The 23,795-nt window shown below is 41.1% G+C and overlaps 1 protein-coding gene across 1 annotated transcript in view; it reads right to left on the reverse strand.

The window, feature by feature from the left end:
- Window positions 1-5,620: 5,620 nt before the first annotated feature.
- LOC123997472 (ephrin type-B receptor 1-B-like) overlaps window positions 5,621-23,795 on the reverse strand; it is a 164,248-nt gene continuing 146,073 nt past the window's right edge. Inside the window, exons 12-15 of the mRNA XM_046301748.1 lie at window positions 14,336-14,485; window positions 11,315-11,508; window positions 11,005-11,160; window positions 5,621-8,652 (exon numbers count right to left, since the gene is read on the reverse strand). Of these exons, the coding sequence (XP_046157704.1) occupies window positions 8,544-8,652; window positions 11,005-11,160; window positions 11,315-11,508; window positions 14,336-14,485 (609 nt within the window). The 3' untranslated portion in view covers window positions 5,621-8,543. The remainder of the gene's footprint in view (window positions 8,653-11,004; window positions 11,161-11,314; window positions 11,509-14,335; window positions 14,486-23,795) is intronic.

A 23,795-nucleotide genomic window follows, 5' to 3' on the forward strand; every position in this document is an offset into this window, starting at 1 on the left:
GATGCTAGCAAGAGTGTAAAAGGCAATATTGAATATGTCACTGTCTCTCACCTTGATTACAAAACATTATCTCAACCTATGCACTTAAGTTGTAAACCTTCATTCATAGACTAGCTAGGTTGTAGCAACCTCATGATGGGCATAGAGAAATTATAATGTCATATGGTTGGCTAAATCTACTCATAACTCAGTCATAACTCTCATGTGAAGATCTGAAGGATCAGGTTACAGTGGGTCAGCTCTACAGTGTGCTCTCTCTCATAGAGGGGGAGAGTGGGAAGTAGGCTATTTTATGGCAGTCATAAAATACGCTGCCTTTATGCTATGCAGTGTTTGAGATTGGAATGTAAATTGTGGAACACAGAGAGACCCTTGGACATTAAACGTTTGAATAATTTAACAATATTTTTATTTTTGAGAATGTGGGAGTGGTCCGTAGACACTTAAGGGACAGTCACGTCGAGTTTGTTTCATTTGGTGATCTCATGAAGGACAGGAAACACACATTACTGTGTCTTTGGTTGTGTCCACTTCTCAATTACGGGGTTGATGTATACGTATTTGAGTACATATGAAACTATTTGCGAACATATTAAATGTGATGTTAGCCTTCTAAATGAGAGTGTGTGTTTCCATATGAAGGTTTTAACCAAATTAGTGGCCACGCCCATGTGAGCATAGACATTACGTTGGCGTCATGAACCACCTTTTTTCTCAGAAGTATATAAAACCCACTACAGACTAAATGTACATTAGACCAGAAAATATGGCGCTGTCGCTACATGTTGGAATGGTTAAGAAATCTACAAACTGAAGTCAAACAACGCCAGGACAGAGTCCCCACGTTGAAATGGATACCACTCTATAGGCCCAGGAGACCAGACAACATATAGTTTTGGCTACATGGCTGGAAATGGTTCAACTCTGAGACTATCGATTCCTACAGAATAAGAGCAAATCCAAGACGTAAAATTACTAGTCTGCAGCTGAAAATTGCGTAAATCTAGTACGAGAATACAGACAACAGCGGAAAGCATCCATTCTATGCAACGACCATCTGTACGCCTGATGTATCCATTACAACAGACCCTATCCAGAGCCGCTGAGAAAGCTACAACCACAAAAGACATTGTGACTTCTGAGGAAGTTACCCAGAGACTCTCTGATGAACTGACACTCCAGCAGATGGACCAGCGATTCCAACAGAGAAGACAACCACGACATACGGGCATACGGGCATAAATATATATTATTTTCAAATAAGCAGCCATTCATGTGCAAAGCATTAACATTTCAATTAATATAATTAGCAACTGTGTGTAGTGAATCCATTTTGTCTTTCCCACTCTTTATCTGTCCCCACCCCTTTCCATTGTCTACCAAGCCGTCATATCGGTTTAGCCCACTAGGGACTTATCAATGCATTGTGTTAGTAACCAATAACTATATTGTTGTTTATGTGTTTCTGTGATTTGTTTAGTTGATTGGTAAATAAATAATTAGGCCAATTTGTTTATCACTGATTCATTATGGAGACTAGGGTTCATGCAGATATCCAAGGGTTTGCGACATTCAGAAATGAGACTGAGGTAATAATGATACATTAATAGAAGATGTGAAAATCTGAAGAGTTGGCTCGGGAAATAGAGACTATAAATATTTTCCCGTGGTGCCCCGACTTCCTAGTTAATTAAAGTTTACATGATTAGTTTAATCATGTAATAATAATTACACATAGAGAATTGATTTGATAAAATAACAATCTTCACATTTAACGATAGTCACAGACACGACACTCTCAGTGTTACATTGAGCTGGGTGAATGGAATATGAATGACAGTCATCCAATATACTGTAATTGTCATGCCCTGACCTTAGAGATCCCTATTATTCTCTATGTTTGGTTAGGTCAGGGTGTGACTCGGGTGGGAAAGTCTATGTTTTCTATTTCTTTGTTTTTGGCCGAGTGTGGTTCCCAATCAGAGGCAGCTGCCCTCTATTGTTGTCTCTGATTGGGGATCATATATAAGTTGTCATTTTCTTTTTGGGTTTTGTGGGATCTTGTTTCCTGTTTAGTGTTTCTGCCTGACAGAACTGTGCACTTTCGTTTTTACGTTTGTTATTTTGTTTGAGTGTTTTTTGAAATAAAATAACCATGGACACTTTCCATGCTGCGCTTTGGTCCACTCTTCCTACCACCAACGAGAGTCGTTACAGTAATAGAAATAAGGCCATGAACATAAAAAAAATTATTGTCCTCCATCTTAGATGGCACCGACCGCCACTGATCCACAGTAAAGCCTATTGAAAGAAATGAATTAAACATATTACTTAAACTCAACAAAGATATAAGAGCAGTGATGGGCAATTTTTAACACAGAGTTAAACACAGAGATAAAATGTCCTCGAAGGCCAGTCTTCTATAGACCGGAGGCCTATTGCTGTGTAAAAAGGGGCCACAGTCTACTTCCAGAAAAGCTGCAGACTAGATGAAATAAAATATAAATTATAATTTCCCCACAATATTCCAACATTGGTACCACTGGCTTTTTTTCTGCCAGTGGTTTTAGTCTTCCGTGACCACTGGAAGGAAAGTCTCTCCCATCTCTAGGAATTTCAGTATGGAGTGCAAAACATATCGCCCTATTAAATCACTGTCTGGCCCCGGATCCTGAATAATGCAGAGCATGACGGGAGAGGAGCTCAGGGATCATGGAAGAGGGGGAACTGTGTGGTGCTGTGAGAGAAATCTAGGGATTTCATCAACCTTAACCATAATCCTTCCCCCCTCTCTCTTGCCACCTATTTCTCACTCTCTGCACTACATTGCACCTTATTTTCTGACAGGTTATTAAAGTGGTCCATGTGTCTTTTTATGTATATTGACAAGGAAAATGCATTTACTAAATACAGTACAGTCATCTATTTCCTTAGATCTTTTTTAAAAAGATACCTTGCTCCGGCTCCTGCTGTGTGTGACGTATAAGCATGCTTCACCAAGCTTGACCATTTTTTAGGGAGGCCATTAACATATTAAACAGGAGGGTTCGACCACAGGCACGACCTCATACATATCATATGAAGACCATTTAGTGCATGGGTTCATATTATTGGCCCATTCTGATAGAGCATTTACATGTCATGTTCTTTTATAGACTCAGCATACTCATTCACTCACAGGAACTCTGTTACCGCACACACACACCTCAACATCCTCAATCGCCACCAATTCTAGAGTACCACTAAAACATTCATTATTGTACAGTTTGTTAAATACTGTTGTGTGAAATGTATGGAGATCTCAGATTTTACAGTATGCATATTTTGTATACGCAACAACATTTGGTATTTCCTCAGACTGTTTGACAGCTAAGTTTATCAGAGGGTTAAGTTGATTGATTCATTCTGGTTGCAGACATGACATTCTACAACTGCTCCTCTTTCCTGGAAGATCTGGTTTGAGATAGATTAGTTAAGATTATAGGAATGACAGCACATAGGGAGACGCAGGGTTGCCTCTGGTACATCATTTTGGCTGCTTCATTGATGTTATTTTGTCATGTTTCTGCTATGCAGCCACGTGAGCGCGAGTAAAACATTTAATAAAAGCCCAGTACATTTAATGATTCAATTAAAATGTGAATGCAATGTGTCATAATGGACACTTCATGGGTAAACAGAAGCTAATGGTGCATTAACGTACACTCACCCACTATGACAAAATATGTATTGTATCTGTCTCTCTGAATTTCCAGATTTCAGCTTTTCCTGCTGAGAAGGCTGGGGATCAAATTCAGTATATTTGAGAAAACTGTGGTTAATTCTGCTGTGCACACATTGGGCAGTCTAAGGGAAGAACTACATAGTAGGTTGCAGTATTATACTATCATGCACATTTAAACCTATGTATGCTTATGAATTAGGGTTAGGTGTGGACATGAAGCGAGCCTCATCCTAGTTCAAGCCTAACCTTAGCTTCAACCCTAACCCTTACCCTGCAGCAACACTAACCCTAGCTTCATGTCCACACCACGGCTCAACCCTTACCCTAACCGTAACCATAACCGTAACGCTAGTCTAGATCTTTTATTTTAGGGTAACTGTCCAATCAGCAGCATCTATTGCAGTGAAGAACCACACATCCAACCTGTTGGATGACAGGTCCATTGTATGTTGCGAGGTCATTTCAATAGTGTAATTTTGTATTCCAGGTCTACAATATAACATTGTGGCCCCCATCATTGTCAAGAGGGTTTTGTTAGCAACAGTTAGCTAATGGACAACTGAATAATACTTCTGGATTTAACCAGTTCTCAAGAACATGTCCTCCAGTAGAATAATCGTAGCACGCTGCTCTCTCCCTTATTACTTGAACTAACTCTCTGGTTCCTGTTGAACGGTAACTACTTGAAATATTGATTGTGAAGTTAAAAGACAGTAATAAACACATGCAATTAAAAAGCAATAGTGAGGGGTTTGTCAATTAACTTGTGTACTGGAATTCCCCTGCAGGAGTTCTAAGGACAGATTAGAGAAACAGCCATTTGCCCACCTTGAATGTTGTTTTAAAAGTGGTTACCTAATTCATGTATAATGGCTCCTTCACCGGTAAATGATTAGCCAGCATTTTCATATGAAGTGATTAAAGTTAGCATATCAATTCACATTAAATGGATTTGTGCCACAGAAACTATAGCAACAAGATAATTATGACTATGAATAGTCATTAGAATGGGATAATTGACAATGGGTGTAGTAGTAGAAATGCAATTACAGTGAAGTGTAACCTCTCTTGTACGTCCTGACGCTGGGGATTCCATGTGAATTATAACGTGCCATGTTGATTAGGGCCGATATCCCAGCACGCTGTCCTTTAATGGGATTACTTTGATTAAGTACCTTGTTTAATTGAAGTGGGTGGGCAGAGCTGAGGGGGCAGCATATTCCTAGAAGGAGTCATACTATAATATAGAATTATAAAGATTATGTATTTTGTTGTGTATGTTCCAAAGGCTTTTAGTTCAGGAGAATATTCAAGCACCAACCTAATATTGAAACATGGGTAAAAATTTAACGTAAAATTTTATTTTTTGCATCCTGTGTCTTTGTGCTGTTGTTGAAGAAACATTTACATTCAGTCCCATTTGAGACAAGAAATATGCCAAGTTTGAAATCCTGCCTCGGTTCGTGATACATTAAAACAGGCATTCCACATACAGCAAGATTACATCTGTGGGTCCCTACACTCTCATTCCATCCCCCTTAAAATCCCATGTCAAATGTGTGATATGAAACTTCAAATAATGTGGTTTTCTTATTGCATTTGGCCATTGTTTATTACCCTATGTTGGATACTGAAGCGTAAAGTAATTTCAGGACCTCTATCGCTCCCACACACTTGATGCTGAGGGTGTCAGCATCAGCAATACTTCACAAAGGGGTTTATTGAAACATAAAAGGCTAAAGTTGTATTCTAACTTCTCAACGTAATGTTTTTTCAAGGGCATGTTAACACGGGCTTGAATTTTCAACTGCATTCACGCTGTTCATTTGTTCTCCACAACTTACAAGATCTCACGCAGACTGACGACCTTCCAGGGGAATACATTGACTTGCTTGATTGATTTGTCTTTATTGAGTGCATTTAATACAATATTTCTTCTCAGAAAGTTACAACTACAAACTCTGACATACTCGGCACAATAAACAAATTTGTAACTGTACAATGACACCCCCGAACAAATGAAAAGATCCCTCCTGGTTGTGTCAAGTCTTATTTACAGTAGGTTGGATGAGTGTGTCCGTTCTCATGCCGCTATTTTGTTGCTTTCCAGCCTCAGTTCAGTGACATGGCCGGAGAAAAGAGCCACCAGTGAGATGTCTTTGAAAATGGAAAAGGGGCCGTTTCACAATGGCGCACTCTGAAAATGTAGTGGGAAATCTGTCTTGATCCAAGCAATCGACTTTTTTTGACAAACTGGAAATATCACATTCCTCAAAATGTAGATAAATACTGATTTTGAAAACAGACAAACAAACAAACAAAAAAATCGGAGAAAAATGTCTCACAACACTCCAAAAACAGCAATATCCTGGGAGACAAGTTTGTTTAAGTGGCAGGAGAATAGGAGAGCAAGGGAGTGAACGTTCGAGTTAGGGTTTGGGCCAGGAGGTTTCTTATCTGCTGGTGGATTACTTGAAGTGGCACAATTACAAGGGGAGGTGAAGTCAACGTGACAATTAAAGAGTCTAGAAAGTCAGCAATACCACCATAAAGTATGTCCACTTGAATAAGGAATGAGTCCACTTATAGGAATCTCTAAGTTTGCCTCAATGAGTCTGGGAGTGTCTGCATTTGCTGTTGGACCTTGACTTAACGAGACTGTCTGACTTACAGAAAGGCACTTTAAATGCAGAACACAGATAAGAGACCTCACAATGTCACACTACTTTCACATTCAGTGCAAGTTCTCCAACTTCTCCCAGCTTTCATCTTCAAAATAACAACACTTTTTCCAATTCCACCAGTCTATTACGCGAATCAGTGGAGTGAAGCTGAACACTAACGTCCAACCGTTACCAAATTACTATTATAAAAAGGGAAACTTGAATAAGGACAGCACCTTTTTATGTCCCCACAGAATGAACAGATGTCTAATTTAGAAAGACTTAAAATTCCATAATGAGACTTTCTTCTTCAAAGTCTGCTTGAGTGCAGGTGATACAATACTCTCAGTATTATGTTATGCATTAGATACTGTTGAGACAAATTTGGCGAAAGTGTTTTTGTAACACTTAACCTGATGGGCCCTGTACAGTACAGTCTGCTCTGCTCAATAATAACTCTTTGTTGCCACCAATAACTAACTGTGAGGGGTTACCATGACACTGCTGAAGACAGCTCCTACTGTGATAGTAGTTAGAGAGACAATGATTTGCAATGGAGATGGCAGTTACTCTGTACATAGCTTCACATGCAGTCTAAGGCCTGCTGAGCAAATATGCACACAAATGAACAGTAGACACATTTTCAAAGGTATTATGTTAGAAGGCTCCCACTTGTTACCCTGTAATCCGTCATATTTGAGCTGGGTAATGAATTTGATGCTTCAGTTCCAGCGTCTAGGTCCCCAGGAGAACACAGCCACCCACTTCAAGCTCTTAACCTGCACTGTTTCAACAGCCCCCATCATCACCACACATCTTTATGAGCTGATCGCAAATAGATGATGTCTATCGTCAGTAGATATCAACGTAATTAAAAAAGGAGAGGAAGTACAAGGCAATGAAATGTCAGAATCTGATAGGAGAATGACCTGTCTGTGACGATCAGTATTCCCCCAGACGTTTTGAACCTCATTCCTGCCACTTAATGGCTTGGCGTGGGAGGAAGTCACCTGTTTTAATTAAAAGGTAGCTTTACAAAGTCCATCCCTATTACTTATATTCCGACTCCCTCTGTCATAATAACAACAACAACCTTCACTGACTTACATCGTGCTTTTGACACAGTTCTTTAACGCGCCTCGAGTAGCCCAGAATCAACACAGCATGGTCAACCCAACATGTCAAACTGGGAAAGATGTTCTGTTGTCATGTTTGAAAAAGAACTGGAAATGGTAGGTAACGTTCTATTGTAGTAGTGTGGTGAAAGCACAAAGCACTTGAGACTGTCAATACAACTTTCAGACTTCATATAACCTTCACTGTCCCTGTAACATTATTTCTTAGCCTGGGTATTCGATGCACAACACTAGACACTTACTGACTCTTGTAGTTGTATGGGTTCAATGTCAATCTGGTCTCTGAAAGTCTAAAACATTACAAAGAGATATCTTATATGTATATATAAACAGTGTATCCTTTAATACAGAATCAGTCATGTCGGTCTTTACCCCATGGATCTGCCTCCTATTGGGAAGAACGTCCAAGGGCCTCCATAGAAAATAACCCTTCATGACTACAACAATCCTAAACTATTCAGTTGAAACTAGCTGTTGTTGTTGCAAAAAATGCAAGCATAAAATTAATATCCATATAGTATTTACAAATCATCTTCAATATGAAGATTCATTTAAATAAGTCAATCTACTTGTTTTGATTTTAATATCTTTTTTGTATCTTTTTTAAAATTTGGGTGACACCGTTTGATGCTGTTCTTTGGCTAAGTCATCCCATTGATCCTCACATAAAGTAGCACAGGTTTTTTATATTTTATTTTTCGCACTTTAAGACCATCTGTCACAGCAAGCAAACAAACGCCCTTTGCATTTCCACTTGCTCTATTCTTCAGCAAAAAATAAGCCAACTTGATAGACTGCTGTGATTGAACCAGTGAAGTTGTTCTGAGGCAGAATCTTCTATCCCTTTGTACCTTCAGTAGACTAGAGGGCAGGTATCTTTCCCTCTGGTCTTCAGAAAGTGTGTTGTGGGCGTGAATGTTGTTGTTAGATCAAGGCTAGTGTCTCCACCCTGGTGTATTCTGTAGGGTCATCAGGAGTTCTACTATGGGTTCCATGGTGGTGGTGCTGGCCCCCCTGTAGTCAGGCCATGGAGTTGGGAGACTGGGCCATCTGGTCCCTCATAGACTGGACACTGCTCAGGATCTTCTTCTGATGGCCGGCCAGGGTCACTCCTATCCTCAACAGGTCTCTGACAAACAGGACGAACAGTGTCAACAATATGGCTGAGAGATGGAGGTGTTCACAGTACAGTACCTCATGGCTGTGTGTTTTCTCTTGGATGGAATTATTGGGCTATGGATATTCTCATTGTGCATGTACTAATACATAGACAAACAATCCCACCATGCACAAAGACAATGGTACAATATTTTGTCTGCTTGGGGCAGAGCAGAAATATAAATATGGAGGGATGGTTTCCAGCGCAGTAAACAATGTGCCAGATACACTCCCTGCTAGAGATAAGCACTATATATTTTACTGTCCCCATTCATATGGTAATACACTGTTCTATTTACAATGGTAAGCCCAGAATGGACACAATTGGTTGAGGAGAGCTGGGAATTGTTGCTGACTTGTACAGTAGCAGTCAAATGGACAACAATAATCTCAAGGCCATCTATTTGATCAGCCTGAACAATGAGCAGGTTAACTTTTTTTCCCCCACATTTTTTTAACCAGGTAGGCTAGTTGAGCACAAGTTCTCATTTGCAACTGTGACCTGGCCAAGATAAAGCAAAGCAGTGTGACACAGACAACAACACAGACTTACACATGGAGTAAACAATGGAGTAAACAATAAACAAGCCAATAACACAATTAAACAAGTCAATGACAAAGTCAATGACACAGTAGAAAAAAAGAAAGTCTATATACAGTGTGTGCAAAAGGCATGAGGAGGTAGGCAATAAATATGCCATAGGAGCGAAGTAATTACAATTTAGCAGATTAACACTGGAGTGATAAATGAGCAGATGATGATGTGCTAGTAGAGATACTGGTGTGCAAAAGAGCAGAAAAGTACATTTAAAAAACAGTATGGGGATGAGGTAGGTAGATTGGGTGGGCTATTTACAGATGGACTATGTACAGCTGCAGCGATCGGCTAGCTGTTCAGATAGTTGATGTTTAAAGTTGGTGAGGGAAATAAAAGTCTCCAACTTCAGCGATTTTTGCAATTCGTTCCAGTCACTGGCAGCAGAGATCTGGAAGGAAAGGCGGCCAAATGATGTGTTGGCTTTGGGGATGATAAGTGAGATATACCTGCTGGAATGTGTGCTACGGGTGGGTGTTGTTATCGTGACCAGTGAACTGAGATAAGGCGGAGCTTTACCTAGCATAGACTCATAGATGACCTGGAGCCAGTGGGTCTGGCGACGAATATGTAGCGAGGGCCAGCTGACTGGAGCATACAGGTCACAGTGGTGGGTGGTATAAGGTCATTCGGTAATAAAACGGATGGCACTGTGATAGACTGCATCCAGTTTGCTGAGTAGAGTGTTGGAAGCTATTTTGTAGATGACATCGCCGAAGTCGAGGATCGGTAGGATAGTAATTTTTACGAGGGTAAGTTTGGCGGGGTGAGTGAAGGAGGCTTTGTTGCGAAATAGAAAGCTGATTATAGATTTGATTTTGGATTGGATCTAGATTTGATTTTGGATTGGAGATGTGTCTTGTCATGGAGCCAGAACTGAGTGATTTCTCCTTAGATGAGCCAGCTGCAAAGTCAAAATGTACTATATTGTAAAAATTCATGAAAAAAAATGTCCTTTTTGGTCTGAATTTAAAATTAAAATTAGGGTTAGGCATTAGGGTTAGCAGTGTGGCTAGGGTTAGGGTTAAAATCAGATGTTATGACTTTGTGGCTGTGCCAGCTAATGACCACTCTGCAGAGCTGCCTCCAGAACAAGATTCATGACAAAAAATGCTAACCCGGCAAACAACCAAAGGAAAGCCAATCATTTGTCCTGCTTTAAATAATTTGTATTTGTGCCACTATCAAATCAAAGTGATTAGTAAGACCTTGGCGACGTAGACCTATCCAGAGCTCTGAATGCCTGGTGGATTTGAAGCATGACAGTCCTGAGCTCCTATGGACATTTACTGAAGGGATTATTCCTGTGTCTGAGCCAGGAGCATGATTCCCATTATTCTGAGACAGCTTTTTGAAGGTGGATGTGTGACTGCAATGGCCTGTGTGGCTGGTTGGCTGTCTCAGTGAACCTGATTGAAAATTCATTCCAGCCTGCCCCATTACGCCACATCTAGAAGAGTGCAAATCTAATTATAGGGGGATAATACTTCTGAGACCTTCTGTAATCTGTGACAAATGAGTGTGTTGCGTTCACCCGTTTGCGTGTGTGCAGGCAGGTGTGTGTTTTCCATGACTGCTAGTGTAAAGTAATATTGGGAAGCATCTACCTGATCAAGGGCTGATCAAATATTATATTGCTACAGTGGATGGTGATTGGAGGGTTTTACTGGTTGGTGACTCCTCATAAGATGGGGAAATTAGGTGGGATATGACGACGTTAGGACTTACTCAGAGCTGATCTGAGCCACCAGGGGTAAGGAGGTGAAGCCGGACCCCAGAAAGGTGTCTCTGTACTGGCCCATCTTGATGGCACCTAGCCAGTCCTCCACAGAGGTGAAGGTGGTGAAGTCTGGAATGGAGCGGCCCAGCAGGGGCTGAGAAGGCCTATGGAGAAAGAGAGAGGAGAGGGATGAAACATTGAAGGGATGTGGTACAGGAGAGGGGAAACCTGGGACAAGTGTTTCAGTAATATGGTTTGTGTGATATGAAGGTGATGTATGTGCTCTGTTGAGAGTCAAACCAGTTTTTACAGACGTACACTGCAGTGATGGTGGCCACAGCTTTGAGGCTGGTAGGGTTGCGCATCATCTTGTCCAGCGTATTGACGATGTCAGGGAATTTGGGCCGGGCGTTTCTGTCTTTCTGCCAGCAGTCCAGCATCAGCTGGTGTAGTGCTGTGGGGCAGTCCATGGGAGGGGGCAGACGGTAGTCCTGCTCTATGGCATTGATCACCTGTACCAGGAGGAGAGGAGAAAGAGATGTCACATTTAAAGAGAGGAAAGGAAGGAAAAAGACAGGGACATAGTAGACTACACTGGCAGACTCCGTGAACCTAGACTACATGGACGGACAAAGCTGTTGGTTTGAACACATTGTTTGACAGCGAAACATACATATGAAACACAAATCTAATATGGAAAATGTCCATTGTGTTTCTAAACAATGCAAGAGCTCATAACCAATGACAAAGGTTTTTTGATTTCCTGTATGTTTCAAGACACCTGCAACTGAACTGCTTCCAGATTGGAGGTTTCAGAACACCATAACAGAGCAGTGGATGCCCGCTCTAATAGGATTTCATTGGCACACTTCCAATGATATCATCATATCCAATTTAAGCTTCCTTACAGCTTGTCACTGCTTGTATAAGACCTAGCTTTGTGTTTGTGTAAACACTAGCTGTAAGGAGGGGAAAGATACACAGAGTACAATGTGCAAAGTTTTGTTCAACTTCACAGAAATTTGCACTCTTTGTGACCCAGGTATCTTCACTCTACATCCAAATCTGTCAATCAAAGTTTACAGTAACATCCCATTAGATTAATATATTTTCTCTATCCATACGATCCTCAGCAGATTTTCCCTGGTCTCTGTGTTGCAGCTGAACTTCAGGCAGAACAACGGATACCACAGCTGATAATTGCTTTCAAAAACAGGACAGTCTGAAGGGATTTTGATATATCTCCGTTCCCTGATTTCTCTTTTATCAGAGAGAGGGTGGTCTCTCCAGACAGCCGTCAATCACCACAGCATAAAAGAAGAGACAGCTTTGCTATAGAAACCGGCAGGAGCCAGCTTCCTTTTGGGGGCTGGGGCCTGATTGCTTGTAAAATAGAAAAAAAGGAGAGAGTGGGAATTTAATGAACTATATACCGAGAGCTGGTCTGTGTTAAGAAATCTTCCCCCGCCCCTGACTATTCAACCTTGATTGCAGGAGAGTGGCAGGCGAGAGAGTTGCTGTCTGGGAATTCACTACGGGAGATCTCGTTAGTGTCTGAGGTAGGACTGTTGCAAATGGGAAGCCGTGCATTCAACAATAATCTTCTTTACCTATAATCCTCCGTCATCCCTAGGTGGGTTACTCCAAGGATTTACAGAGTGCTGCACTGGTGGAGACTGCAGTGCCACTACACAGGCTCTGAATAAAAACTGCACACAACTACAGAGTCTGGCAGACAGACAGATCCACAACAATTCAGCAGTGTAATATTTGTGATGGAGATTTGAGGAGACCAGTGTTAAGTGTTAGTTTGATATAAAACGAGTATGAATATGAAACCCAGTGTCAATACAGACAAAAGCTCATTAGTAGACACCCATAATGACATCCTTAAATGAAATAATGAGCCCTGGATCATGGTATTCTCAATTTATTTAATGCAGTCACATACAGTGCACTCAGAAAGTATTCACACCCCTTGACGTTTTCCACATTTTGTTGTGTTACAGCCTGAATTCAACATTTTATAAATTGAGATTTTGTGTCACTGGCCTACACACAAAATCCCATGATGTCAAAGTGGAATAATTTTTTTTAGACATTTTTACAAATTAACAAAAAATGTAAAGCTGAAATGTCTTGAGTCAGTAAGTATTCAACCACTTTGTTACGATAAGTTCAGGAGTACAAATGTGCTAAACAAGTCACATAATAAGTTGCATGGACTCACTCTGTGTGCAATAATAGTGTTTAACATGATTTTCGAATGACTACCACATCTCTGTACCCCACACATACAATTATCTGTAAGTCCCTCAGTCAAGCAGTGAATTTCAATCACAAATTCAACCACAAAGACCAGGGAGGTTTTCCAATGCTTCGCATAGAATATGGCAATGGTAAAAATGCAGTTATTGAATATGCCTTTGAGCATGGTGAAGTTAATAATTACACTTTGGATGGTGTATCAATACACCCAGTCACTACAAATACACGTGTCCTTCCAAACTCAGTTTTTGGTGAAGAAGGAAACTGCTCAGGGATTTCACCATTACAAAGTTACTCCACAATACTAACGTAAATGACAGAGTGAAAAGAAGGAAGCCTGTCTTGTTTACAATAAGGCACTAAAGTAAGACTGCAAAAAACGTGACAAATAAATGTACTGAATACAAAGCGTTATGTTTGGGGCAAATGCAAAAACACATCACCTAGTACTACTCTTCATATTTTCAAGCATGGTGGTGGCTGCATCATGTTATGGGTATGCTTGTCATTGTCAAGGACAGGGTTGTTTTTTACATGAAAAGCAACGGACTAAAGCCAAGTACAGGAAAAATTATAGAGGAAAACCTGTTTCAGTCTGCTTTGAAACAGACACTGGGAGACAAATTCACCTTTCAGCAGGACAATAACCTAAAACACAAGGCCAAATATACACTGGAGTTGTTTACCAAAATTACATTGAATGTTTCTGAGTGGCTTAGTTACAGTTTTGACTTAAATCAGCTTGAAAATATATGGCAAGACTTTAAAATGGCTGTCAAGCAATGATCAGCTGTAATCACTGCACATGTATTGACTCAGGGTTGTGAATAGTTATGCAAATTAGATATTTCTGTATGTCATTTTCAATAAATTTGCAAAAGTGTAAAAAAACATGCTTTCACTTTGTCATTATGCGGTACTGTGTGTAGATTGGTGAGAAAAAAAACAAATATTTAATCAATTTTGAATTCAGGCTGTGACACAACAAAATGTGGAATAATGAAAGGGATATGAATACTTTCTGAAGGAACTGTAACTGTTAATGCTGCAAGGAAGTTGTATAATACTCACGTCCTGGTTGCTCATGTCCCAGTACGGCCGCTCGCCAAATGACATCACCTCCCACATGACGATGCCGTAGCTCCACACGTCGCTGGCTGAGGTGAACTTCCTGTAGGCGATGGCCTCTGGGGCTGTCCATCTCACCGGGATCTTTCCTCCCTGGGGGGAGAGACAGAGACAAGGAAGAAAGAGAGGGAAATGTTTTAGACTGTAATCTTGTGTCTCTTTACACTGGCTGGTTAGACATGACATTTGACCGTTTCCTGCTTTTTAAGGGCAAGGCCCAAATGTAATAGCCAAAGACGAATGGAGAACCATATCTGTGAGCTTCCTCTTACAAATACACTGAAATCACCCCACCAATCAGAGTATTTATTCAAAACATACCATCCCCATATCAAAAACATATGCAATGGACTTAAAACCACTCTATTTATATGGCATTATAAACATTCTTTTGGAAAACCTTTTTTTTAAATCACAAGCCGACTATATTTATTTTGAAAAAATATATTAGTTATGAGTGTACCAACAACACTGGCTCACCGTGCAATTATTTTCATTAACATTGATGAACGATGTTCATTACATATTTCCCACCATGCATACAGGACACCCTGGGTGATTTCTCTTACAACTCCTGGAAGAGTGTACTCTTAACAGCACCAAAAGGCCTGGACGTGTATGCTTTTGGATAAGCCTGATTCCAAAAGAACTGCAGGCTTACACAGCCCTCCTCTGGATCTAGCTACATGGTCTACAGGGAACATATTTATGAGTGTGTGTGGTTAGAGAATCACATTGGGCTGATGGTGGATCCCATCTATTGGAGACAGTTGAATTAAAGACCTCTGTAAGCTGGACTGAAATTCATGAAGTCCAGTTCTGATTGTTCTGGGCAGTGAGTCTTTGGGTTGAAAAGCCTGTGCTGTGAATTCACAGGACTGAGAGAAAACCCCTGATGAGTGTTGAGCAGGTAAACCACCAGCAATAATATTCACATGCCATCAACAGCTAAATGGACCTGATGCTTACAAGTCAGTTGTTGATTCAAGACTAACATACGTGTTACTAAGGATCTAGTTTAGAAGGAAGGTTTTTGATGTGGAAGTGAATTCAGTGTGACATCATGAGAAATGAACCATTGTTCAGAAGCATGCTTTGAATCAAACTCTCAGTTCTTGTGCATTTCATTTACAGCGCTATGATATACTTTCCCTCTGTGTGTTCTTTGGCTCCTGGAGGCGAACTCAGATGTCTCTTCTATAACAGAAGAAAGGAATGCTACAACAAATACTACAAATCCCAGTATTTCCTGCTGAATTTATTATGCTTCAATGGTTAGCTCGTTTGAGGCTGCATTGCAGATCCCCTATAATTAACGCTATGGGGGAGGCAGCCGAATCTCAGGTTTTTAATAAAGCAAATTATTGAAATGCAGAGGAAAACAAAAGGCTTGGCTCACACTGTATATTTATAATGAATAGAGTCGACTTTCTCTCTCTACCCAATAAAAACTGCGAGAAGAGAGAATTCCCCCAGGAAAACAAGGAAATTATGAAACTTAAAAGTGTTGACAAAATTACTGTAAGGTCTATAGTCAGCAAAGCTTCAGAGCTCCAGACACTGTGTCATGTCTAGTGTAAGGAGTGGAGAAGAGCATAAGGAATGGAGAGAGATAGCGTAGGGAGTGGAGAAAGGCATAAGGAATGGAGAGAGATAGTGTAGGGAGTGGAGAAAGGCATAAGGAATGGAAAGAGATAGCGTAGGGAGTGGAGAAAGGCATAAGGAATGGAGAGAGATAGTGTAGGGAGTGGAGAAAGGCATAAGGAATGGAGAGAGATAGCGTAGGGAGTGGAGAAAGGCATAAGGAATGGAAAGAGATAGCGTAGGGAGTGGAGAAAGGCATAAGGAATGGAGAGAGATAGTGTAGGGAGTGGAGAAAGGCATAAGGAATGGAGAGAGATAGTGTAGGGAGTGGAGAAAGGCATAAGGAATGGAAAGAGATAGTGTAGGGAGTGGAGAAAGGCATTAGGAATGGAAAGAGATAGTGTAGGGAGTGGAGAAAGGCATTAGGAATGGAAAGAGATAGTGTAGGGAGTGGAGAAAGGCATTAGGAATGGAAAGAGATAGTGTAGGGAGTGGAAAAAGGTGTACTGAATGGAAAGAGATAGGAGTCTTTATTAATTTCACAGTACAACTACTGATATCATGAAAAGCTGCTGTGTTTTGGTACAGCGTGTTGGTTACACCATGACTGTTACTTAAATGAATGACAAGAATTACATGTCATAATTTATTGAAGTATTTGAAATGGGTGTCTTCTTTTTGAGGGGTATGCTAACCTACATACAACACATACAGAAACAACCCCTCTCCTGTATCTCTCCCTAGAACAAACACAGGCAAACCTCTCTCCTGTATCTCTCCCTAGGAAAAACACAGGCAAACCTTTCTCCTGTATCTCTCCATAGAACAAACACAGGCAACCCTCTCTCCTGTATCTCTCCATAGAACAAACACAGGCAACCCTCTCTCCTGTATCTCTCCATAGAACAAACACAGGCAAACCTTTCTCCTGTATCTCTCCCTAGAACAAACACAGGCAACCCTCTCTCCTGTATCTCTCCATAGAACAAACACAGGAAAACCTCTCTCCTGTATCTCTCCCTAGGACAAACACAGGCAACCCTCTCTCCTGTATCTCTCCCTAGAACAAACACAGGCAACCCTCTCTCCTGTATCTCTCCATAGAACAAACACAGGAAAACCTCTCTCCTGTATCTCTCCCTAGGACAAACACAGGCAACCCTCTCTCCTGTATCTCTCCATAGAACAAACACAGGCAACCCTCTCTCCTGTATCTCTCCTTAGAACAAACACAGGCAACCCTCTCTCCTGTATCTCTCCATAGAACAAACACAGGCAACCCTCTCTCCCGCATCTCTCCCTAGAACAAACACAGGCAAACCTTTCTCCTGTATCTCTCCATAGAACAAACACAGGCAAACCTCTCTCCTGTATCTCTCCATAGAACAAACACAGGCAAACCTTTCTCCTGTATCTCTCCATAGAACAAACACAGGCAACCCTCTCTCCGTATCACAAATACAGGCAAACCTTTCTCCTGTATCTCTCCATAGAACAAACACAGGCAACCCTCTCTCCTGTATCTCTCCCTAGAACAAACACAGGCAAACCTTTCTCCTGTATCTCTCCATAGAACACAGGCAACCCTCTCTCCTGTATCTCTCCATAGAACAAACACAGGCAACCCTCTCTGCTGTATCTCTCCATAGAACAAACACAGGCAAACCTTTCTCCTGTATCTCTCCATAGAACAAACACAGGCAACCCTCTCTCCTGTATCTCTCCATAGAACAAACACAGGCAACCCTCTCTGCTGTATCTCTCCATAGAACAAACACAGGCAAACCTTTCTCCTGTATCTCTCCATAGAACAAACACAGGCAACCCTCTCTCCTGTATCTCTCCATAGAACAAAAACACGCAACCCTCTCTCCTGTATCTCTCCATAGAACAAACACAGGCAAACCTTTCTCCTGTATCTCTCCATAGAACAAACACAGGCAACCCTCTCTCCTGTATCTCTCCATAGAACAAACACAGGCAACCCTCTCTCCTGTATCTCTCCATAGAACAAACATAGGCAACCCTCTCTCCTGTATCTCACCATAGAACAAACACAGGCAACCCTCTCTCCTGTATCTCTCCCTAGAACAAACACAGGCAAACCTTTCTCCTGTATCTCTCCATAGAACAAACACAGGCAAACCTCTCTCCTGTATCTCTCCCTAGAACAAATACAGGCAACCCTCTCTCATGTATCTCTCCCTAGAACAAACACAGGCAACCCTCTCTCCTGTATCTCTCCATAGCACAAATACAGGCAACCCTCTCTCCATATCACAAATACAGGCAAACCTTTCTCCTGTATCTCTCCCTAGAACAAATACAGGCAACCCTCTCTCCTGTATCTCTCCCTAGAACAAACACAGGCAACCCTCTCTCCTGTATCTCTCCCTAGAACAAACACAGGCAACCCTCTCTCCTGTATCTCTCCATATCACAAATACAGGCAAACCTCTCTCCTGTATCTCTCCCTAGAACAAATACAGGCAACCCTCTCTCCTTTATCTCTCCCTAGAACAAATACAGGCAACCCTCTCTCCTGTATCTCTCCATATCACAAATACAGGCAAACCTCTCTCCTGTATCTCTCCCTAGAACAAATACAGGCAACCCTCTCTCCTGTATCTCTCCATATCACAAATACAGGCAAACCTCTCTCCTGTATCTCTCCCTAGAACAAATACAGGCAACCCTCTCTCCTGTATCTCTCCATATCACAAATACAGGCAAACCTCTCACCTGTATCTCTCCCTAGAACAAATACAGGCAACCCTCTCTCCTGTATCTCTCCATATCACAAATACAGGCAAACCTCCCTCCTGTATCTCTCCCTAGAACAAACACAGGCAACCCTCTCTCCTGTATCTCTCCATATGACAAATACAGGCAAACCTCTCCTGTATCTCTCCCTAGAACAAATACAGGCAACCCTCTCTCCTGTATCTCTCCATATCACAAATACAGGCAACCCTCTCTCCTGTATATCTCCATAGAACAAACACAGGCAAACCTCTCTCCTGTATCTCTCCATATCACAAATACAGGCAACCCTCTCTCCTGTATCTCTCCCTAGAACAAACACAGGCAACCCTCTCTCCTGTATCTCTCCATATCACAAATGCAGGCAACCCTCTCTCCTGTATCTCTCCATAGAACAAACACAGGCAAACATCTCTCCTGTATCTCTCCATATCACAAATAGAGGCAACCCTCTCTCCTGTATCTCTCCCTAGAACAAACACAGGCAAACCTCTCTCCTGTATCTCTCCCTAGAACAAACACAGGCAAACCTCTCTCCTGTATCTCTCCATAGAACAAACACAGGCAAACCTCTCTCCTGTATCTCTCCCTGGAACAAACACAGGCAACCCTCTCTCCTGTATCTCTCCCTAGAAAAAACACAGGCAAACCTCTCTCCTGTATCGCTCCCTAGAACAAACACAGGCAAACCTCTCTCCTGTATCTCTCCCTAGAACAAACACAGGCAAACCTCTCGCCTGTATCTCTCCCTAGAACAAACACAGGCAAACCTCTCTGCTGTATCTCTCCCTAGAACAAACACAGGCAAACCTCTCTCCTGTATCTCTCCCTAGAACAAACACAGGCAAACCTCTCGCCTGTATCTCTCCCTAGCACAAACACAGGCAAACCTCTCTCCTGTATCTCTCCCTAAAACAAACACAGGCAAACCTCTCTGCTGTATATCTCCCTAGCACAAACACAGGCAACCCTCTCTCCCTCGGTTTCCTTTCCACTCCCTCCCTCTCATGCATGCACACACACACACTCACACAATCTTCATGTAGTATACATTTACACACATATAACGTAAGCTCATAAATCTGCCACAGCAAATCATAAATAGTAATGTGAAGCCTAACCAGATTACTTTGTTTTTCCAATCTTCAAGGATAAATTAGACTATTAATATGGCACAGGGGTGATGAAAAATGCATTTCATGCCAGCTGGCATAATGTGGTTTATGATCCCATTGGGTGAAGAGAATGGCACTTATTCTGTAAAAAAAATACAACTCCAGGGGTATCGAGGGCTGGCTTTTCCCATCTCACATTCTTGTTTTTATAGTACAGTTAAACCCAAATCAATATGGCCCTACTCCAGATATGTATCATTGGGACATTTCAGCAAAGCAGGCTTTTCCCCTCCGTCTCCAGTGACTGTCATCCCTTCTTAAAGCCAAGTGGGTTTCACACTGTCAAAACCATGAGGATATGTATCTACATGGCAGGAAGCAGGGAAACCCTGCATTAATGGAAATCTAGAGAGCAGTACAAGTTATATTGACATTTTCTGGAAAAACAGTTTGTGGAAACCGACTGGGTAGATACGGATTGATACATTACAAACAGGAATAGGAACTAATTATCACGCATACCTCCCTAACATACTGCATTCCCATGGTTCCTGCATTACTTATGCTCTAACTTATTTAAATATTGACAAACTTTCTTTATATTTGTGTCAATATTGAGATGTTGAAGTCACATACTGCACAAGGGACCCGGAGCTTGGCTTAGATAGAGGTCATTTAACGTATCATCTTTGACCTATGAAGGACTGGACATAAATTATTAGATGAGAAAATGTAAATGGTGAGCCACCCACTGTGCAGTTCTGGTGCTCTTTGATAGCTTGTTCTGTACAGATTTGGGCCTCTACATTCTTCTGTCTCAACTCTCACTCCCCATGATGTGTGTGACATTTACAAAGGCCTAAAAGTCACTGCACACACTCACACTACAAATCTCTCCTACAAAGGGGAGTAATGGCCAAAGCCATTATATCAGCTTTGTTATAATATGTGTGATATATGTGATATAAAATATTAGCAATTACATTGTATGTATGTATAGTGCAATTCATCAGTGAAATCGAACATGCTTTTCAATTAGTAATCTTACTGCCAATGGGTTGCAGTCAGCAACTAAAAGACTGTGGTTGGAAGTAGGAGAAATGCTTTACCTCTGCAATGGCTGTTTTTCTTTTTTTAATCAGGTGCGGTTAAGAAATAACCTTTTCACCTCAAAAAGCCCTTTCAGAGCCAACCAACAGAACATTGGCTGGAGAACTGGAATTAAAAGGGCAAGCAAACAGAAATAAATCAATGATGTTGTTTAGCAGTGCAGTGTGAGGTGCTAAAGGTAGAGCTCGTTAGGTGAAAAGGGCGACCCCAGCCCAGATAGCTCTGTTTCCCATTTCAAATAGCAGTGGAGCAGCTCAGCCCTGTAATGTAAACAGCTAGCCTGTTGGCCAGGTTCGTTCCTCGTGTTGAGTTGGGATATGATGAGAAACTGAAGCATTGGAGCTACCCCTGCCATATTTATCACAGCAAACCCATGTTATAGGAGAAAGTATGGCTCTGTACAACGTGACGATCTGGAGTAGGCTACAGTACTAAGAGCTTAACATTTCCACACCCTACATGTATAATTGTAGTCTAACCAATACCCAAATAGAGATTCAGTGAAAATAAAAATCTCATTGATTTGTCAAGACCAGTCCCCATGCTTGTCTCAGATCAGCACGAAACGGTGCTAAAATAGTGACCACAGCGGGTAGGCTATCGCTTCAAATCCTATTGCTTCTAACTTCAATATGCTCTTTAAATAAATAAGACCTACACCACTTTTAACCTTTTTGGGATAGGGGGCAGCATTTTCACTTTTGCATGCCCAGAGTGAACAGACTCCTACTCTGTCCCAGATACTAATATATGCATAATATTATTAGTATTGGATAGAAAACACTCTGAAGTTTCTAAAACTGTTTGGATGATGTCTGTGAATATAACAGTACTCATATGGCAGGTGAAAACCTGAGAAAAATCCAAACAGGAAGTGGTACATCTGACATTTGTAGTTTTTCAAAGCTTGGCCTACCGAATACACATTGAGATATGGATGAGGTTGCACTTCCTAGGGCTTCCACTATATGTCAACCGTCTTTAGAAACTGGTTTGAGGATTCTACTATAAAGGAGGGGCTCATGAGACCTCTTTGAGTCAGTGGTCTGGCAGAGAGCGTTGGTCTCATGACGCGCGCTCCCGACAGAGTTACTTCTCGTTCCAGTGCTTTTCTGAAGACAAAGGAATTCTCCGGTTGGAAAATGATTGATGTTTTATGTTAAAAACATCCTAACGATTGATTCCATACATCGTTTGACATGTTTCTAAAGGACTGTAATGGAACTTTTTGAGTTTTTGTCTGGATGAAGTGCCTGCGCCTTGAAGATGGATTACTGGGCTGAACATGATAACAAGTGGCTATTTGGACATAAATGAAGGAACTTCATACAACAAATCAGTCATTTATTGTCGAACTGGGATTCCTGGAAGTGCCTTCTGATGAAGGTCATCAAAGGTAATTGAATATTTATGGTGTTGTTTCTAACTTTGTTGATTCCAAAATGGTGGGTATTCCTCTGGCTGTTTTGGGTTCTGAGCGCCGTTTTCAGATTATGCTTTTTCAGTAAAGTTTTTTGCAAATCTGACACAGCAGTTGCATTAAGGAGAAGTCTATCTTTAATTCTGTGAATAACACTTGTATCTTTTATCAATGTTTATTATGAGTATTTCTGCAAAATCACTGGATGTTTTGGAATCAAAACATTACTGCACGTAAGGTACCATTGTACACTGACATTTCTGGATATAAATATGCACATTATCGAACAAAACATACATGTATTGTGTAACATGATGTCCTATGAGTGTCATCTGATGAAGATCATCAAAGGTTAGTGATTTATTTTATCTATATTTCTGCTTTTTGTGACTCCTATCTTTGGCTGGAAAAATGGCTGTTTTTTTCGACTTGGCTATGACCTAACATAATCATATGTTGTGCTTTAGCTGTAAAGCATTTTAAATCGGACACGGTGGGTAGATTAACAAGATGTTTATCTTTAATTTGCTGTATTGGACTTGTTAATGTGTGAAAGTTACATATTTCAAAAAAAAAAATTGAATTTCGCGCGCGGCCTTTTCAGCGGAATGTTGTCAAGGGGTTCCGCTAGCGCTAGAAAGGTTAACAGCACATTACTCAACACCTATGGTAGGCCTGCAGTATATCAGATTTTTATTTTTTCATGACATGACTGACAATAATTACATATGGGTCTCCCGGGGGCAGCCAGCACAGTTATCGAACCTACATCTGTAACAACGCATTTTGCACTGCGATGCAGTGTCTTATACTGCTGCGCCAATCAGGAGGGCTATTATAATACTCTACATGGTGTCCAGGTCAGGATAACCAAAACATGTCTTTATTAAAGACTATCAGAAAGAATGTTTGTACTTATTTATTTTGATCCAAATCCATGAATGAGTGAGTCACTCAGCTTTATTTAGGTGCCGGGCTATATGACTGTGCCATCAACATGATAATACTGTATATATCGATATTTTGGAGGTTATTTTGTTATCAAAAAACGAAAGTGAGTGATTGTAATCTGAATTAAGGCAAAAATAGTATTTCTGTTTTTAGAGGGAGAGAAACGCTGGGCCAATTGTGCGCCGCCCTATGGGTATCTCCCAATCAAGTTTATTTGTCAGGTGCACCAAACAGGTGTAGACCTTACAGGGAAATTATTACTTACAGGCTCCAACCAACAGTGTAATTTTGAAGTAAAAAAAATATATTAGGTGAGCAAGAGATAAGCAAAGAAATAAAAACAACAGTAAAAAAAGACAGTGAAAAATAACAGTGGCGAGACTATACAGTAGCGACGCTATAACAATAGCGAGGCTATATACAGGCACCGGTTAATCGGGCTAATTGAGGAAGTATATAC

The sequence above is a fragment of the Oncorhynchus gorbuscha genome, linkage group LG15 (genome assembly GCF_021184085.1).
Source record: "Oncorhynchus gorbuscha isolate QuinsamMale2020 ecotype Even-year linkage group LG15, OgorEven_v1.0, whole genome shotgun sequence".
NCBI lineage: Eukaryota > Metazoa > Chordata > Actinopteri > Salmoniformes > Salmonidae > Oncorhynchus > Oncorhynchus gorbuscha.